At 41.9% G+C, this 3,205-nt stretch overlaps 1 protein-coding gene across 1 annotated transcript; it reads right to left on the reverse strand.

Annotated features, from left to right (window-relative positions):
* Positions 1-2,456: 2,456 nt before the first annotated feature.
* Positions 2,457-3,072, reverse strand: MELLADRAFT_85609 (uncharacterized protein; the record flags this gene model as incomplete). Its single annotated transcript, XM_007419303.1, has 2 exons — positions 2,457-2,461; positions 2,514-3,072. The coding sequence occupies 2 exons, from the start codon at positions 3,070-3,072 to the stop codon at positions 2,457-2,459; spliced, it is 564 nt and encodes a 187-aa protein (XP_007419365.1).
* Between the last annotated feature and the right edge of the window lie 133 nt (positions 3,073-3,205).

Below are 3,205 nucleotides of genomic sequence, written 5' to 3' on the forward strand. Positions count from 1 at the left end.
CGTTGTCATCGAGCAAACAAAAGGCCTCAGGTGTCATCCATAGACGCGCATTACCTTCCTGTACATTCAATCGACTCACAAGCATATCCAATACTTTGTGCTTGATAGCCATGGTATTTGAATTGGAATCCTTCCTCTGCCGAGATGCCTCTGGCTTGTCATACATTGACTTTAGCCTGGTGACATATTGCCTTAAAGGTTTGGGAAAATTGTGGTCTTGCAAAAGTGCTGCCAAGTTTCCAGCTGAGCAGTACCTTTTCAGGAAGGTAATTTCGAGTTCGCCTAGTCGTAAAAGAAAGGATATCTCACTATCAACTTATCTATCGATTTAAAATGATCATGATAGAAGGATTCTGACCTATATGGTTGTTGTGACATCCCTTCAGTATCCTACCCATCAGCCTTTCAAAGAAGAATGACCACCATGATCTCACGGGCCCGAATCGCTTCAGAAGGTCTCCCAAATGAATTGACATATGGTGGTTTGGAGCAAGATGGGAGTGCTGAAACAATTGTAGCAAACTTTCTAAGTATTTTTTAACATGGAATTCATATTTATGAATTTGATCAAAAGATATGTCTTGCTTGAGAGCAAGATTGACCAGCGAAACCAAATGAAGGAAATTATGCAGAAGAGATGTCTTCACTGGATCCCGACCAAACCATAGCGGAATCAGGATTAGAGGTAATTGGAGTGTAAATAAGTTTCTCCATTCATCAGCTTTAAGCTTTCCAAAAGATGCTTTACCCAGCACTGGTATTGTACGCTTGATCCAACTCGGAGTGTTAATGAGAGGCAACCTAGAGTTTATGTAATCCAACATCTTGCTATCAAATACGATTTCATCAAGAGGTGGTGCATTCCATTTCCCATTCCATCCAGAATGACCAAGCGGGTCAAAATCTTCATCACTGCTATTTGTATCGTCTCCAAATGACAAATTCTCAAAAATTTCTTCATCTTCTTTGTTGTCCTCTTCACAACTGGGCGATGATGCTTTGAAATCTTGGGGTGGCAGGGGCTCTGAATGTTCAAGGACCAGTTCACGAAGTTCAGCTTTAGAGATCGGAGGTAATTGATCTTCTTCGTTTTGCTTGTCTTCCATTGCCCAAAATCTATGTAGATGCCATGAAAGTAGGCCTAAGAGCAGGTTATGCATCGAGTCTACAACATGGTAATCTACGATATTCCAATATTCAAGTTCCACCAGTACTGAATAACGGATACCGTGCGTCTTGATTATATTCTTTTGCTCTTCAACACTGTTTGCATCACGCGCTTGACATGCACAAATCTTATTCTGTTCCGCTGTACGTCGTGGCCATTTTGTTTGATCCAGTATGTTGATATCCTTTTTTTTGAGGTGACAAATTGAACAGAAATGAGTAGCAGTTGCACTTGGAAAACCAAGTGATCTTCTGATAGCGGGAATGTCAGCTATGAATGGTAATAATGCTGCTTTGATCAGACGTCTTTCGCCATACTGGTATGTCCGAGATAAGAGTAAGCCTGGCCTCCATAATGCTTGAAGTTCAGTGACAACTGGAAGCAATATCCAATTCATTTGCTCTAATGAGGGTTCACATGGGCCCGGAGCTATACCAACTATAAAAACATTTTCGGGTTGATGACGAATATCAAGGGGAAGTGTAAGACAGACTAACACAACAAAGGTAATGGAGACATGTTTTCCACTGGTTTTATTCCCATATGGGTTTATTGCATCTACAAACATTGCAAAAGTTAGGTTGCCACTTCTAGCAGTGTACTGACTCCCATCAGGACCACGAAAATTTTTCCATACTGGCGATTGATAGATGTCGCTCATTTTACGTTTTTCATTGAAGGGCTTTCGAGATTCTTCAAGACATTCATCAAGCCGTTCTTCAATACCAGGACGAGATAGCAATCGGGCAATCCAATCTGAAAGTTTTTGAAACACAAATCTCCTGACTGGTCTCTCTTTACCACGTTTGAAATTCAACAATGGATGGCCACATGTTTGTTCAGAAAACTCTGATGTATCGGGCTCATATGGAATTTCAGAAGAATGAATGTTGTTGTCCGTGTTGTTAGGTGGTTCAGGGGGTCCTCCAGGTATTTGAGAAAAACAATGTGTACATTTTTTGGGTGTACGATCAAGTGGGTATAGAGCAAAACATTGTTGACAGCAATTCATCTTCACAAGGTCAGGTTCAACATTCAGCCATTTGATTGCAGTAGTGATTGTTTTAGGGATCCGGTTCAAGATTGATGCATCCGATGTTTTGAGCAGGGCTAGAGGTTGAAATATGTTGATTGCACCGGTCAAACACAGCTCAAGCCGTCTTCATTGACAGATTCCCGAAAATACTCAGTATTGCCGCAACAAGGACCGCGTGAAGTAGGATCGAATTCATTTTTTCCAGTGTGAAAGCATAAAATCAATCTACATTGAGGGATCAACCGTCACAGGTTAATCTTGCGATTGGACATGCACTCGACCATTGGCAAAGTGATAAAAGTAACGTACCCCAGTTGTATATCTGGACACCAGCTGTCTTTGCTGAAGTAGCAGCGGTACAGATCTTTGGCAAGGAAGAAGCCTCATCAGAATCTTGATCTGAAAGTGGTCCTTTGGATCGTGCGTGAGTAGTCTGGACTGGCGTGCTTTCTTGTATTCCGGATTTGGACGCTTCATTCTCGGACCACAATAAACCTGCCTCACTAGCTTGAGACCTGCCTGTTAATATTTGTGTGTGTCGATGTAACGGACTATAACCTTGGAACGATGAAGGGTTGATTGAATTCAAGCCCAAGTGTGATAAAGTTCCAACAAGGGTATTGAGAGCAGCCGTGTTGTTTGGATCATTTTGATTCACAGTTTGAGTTCTTTGAGAACCGCTCAAAGTAGCCTGTCTTACTCTGTCGGCAAGTTGATGAGTAGCAAGTGTCTCAGGTAAGACCTCTACTCCAGCTCGAGTAACTCCGTGAGCATCCACATATTGACCAAGATAACAGTCATGTGTACGACAGATGCATGGTACTCGGTGGGCATTATGTTTGTTCTTCAACTTTGTAGCAGGTGGCATGATTATGTAAAACACACCGGTAGGAAGACGATGAAGTGGAAAGTGCGATGTGAAGGTTGACTATGTTAATCTGAAGGGACTTTGAGAAAGAGATCTTTGGTAGATGAGATCAAGATACTCTCAAGATGGTTGC

The sequence above is a fragment of the Melampsora larici-populina genome (assembly GCF_000204055.1).
Source record: "Melampsora larici-populina 98AG31 unplaced genomic scaffold MELLAscaffold_156, whole genome shotgun sequence".
Taxonomy (NCBI): Eukaryota; Fungi; Basidiomycota; class Pucciniomycetes; order Pucciniales; family Melampsoraceae; genus Melampsora; species Melampsora laricis-populina.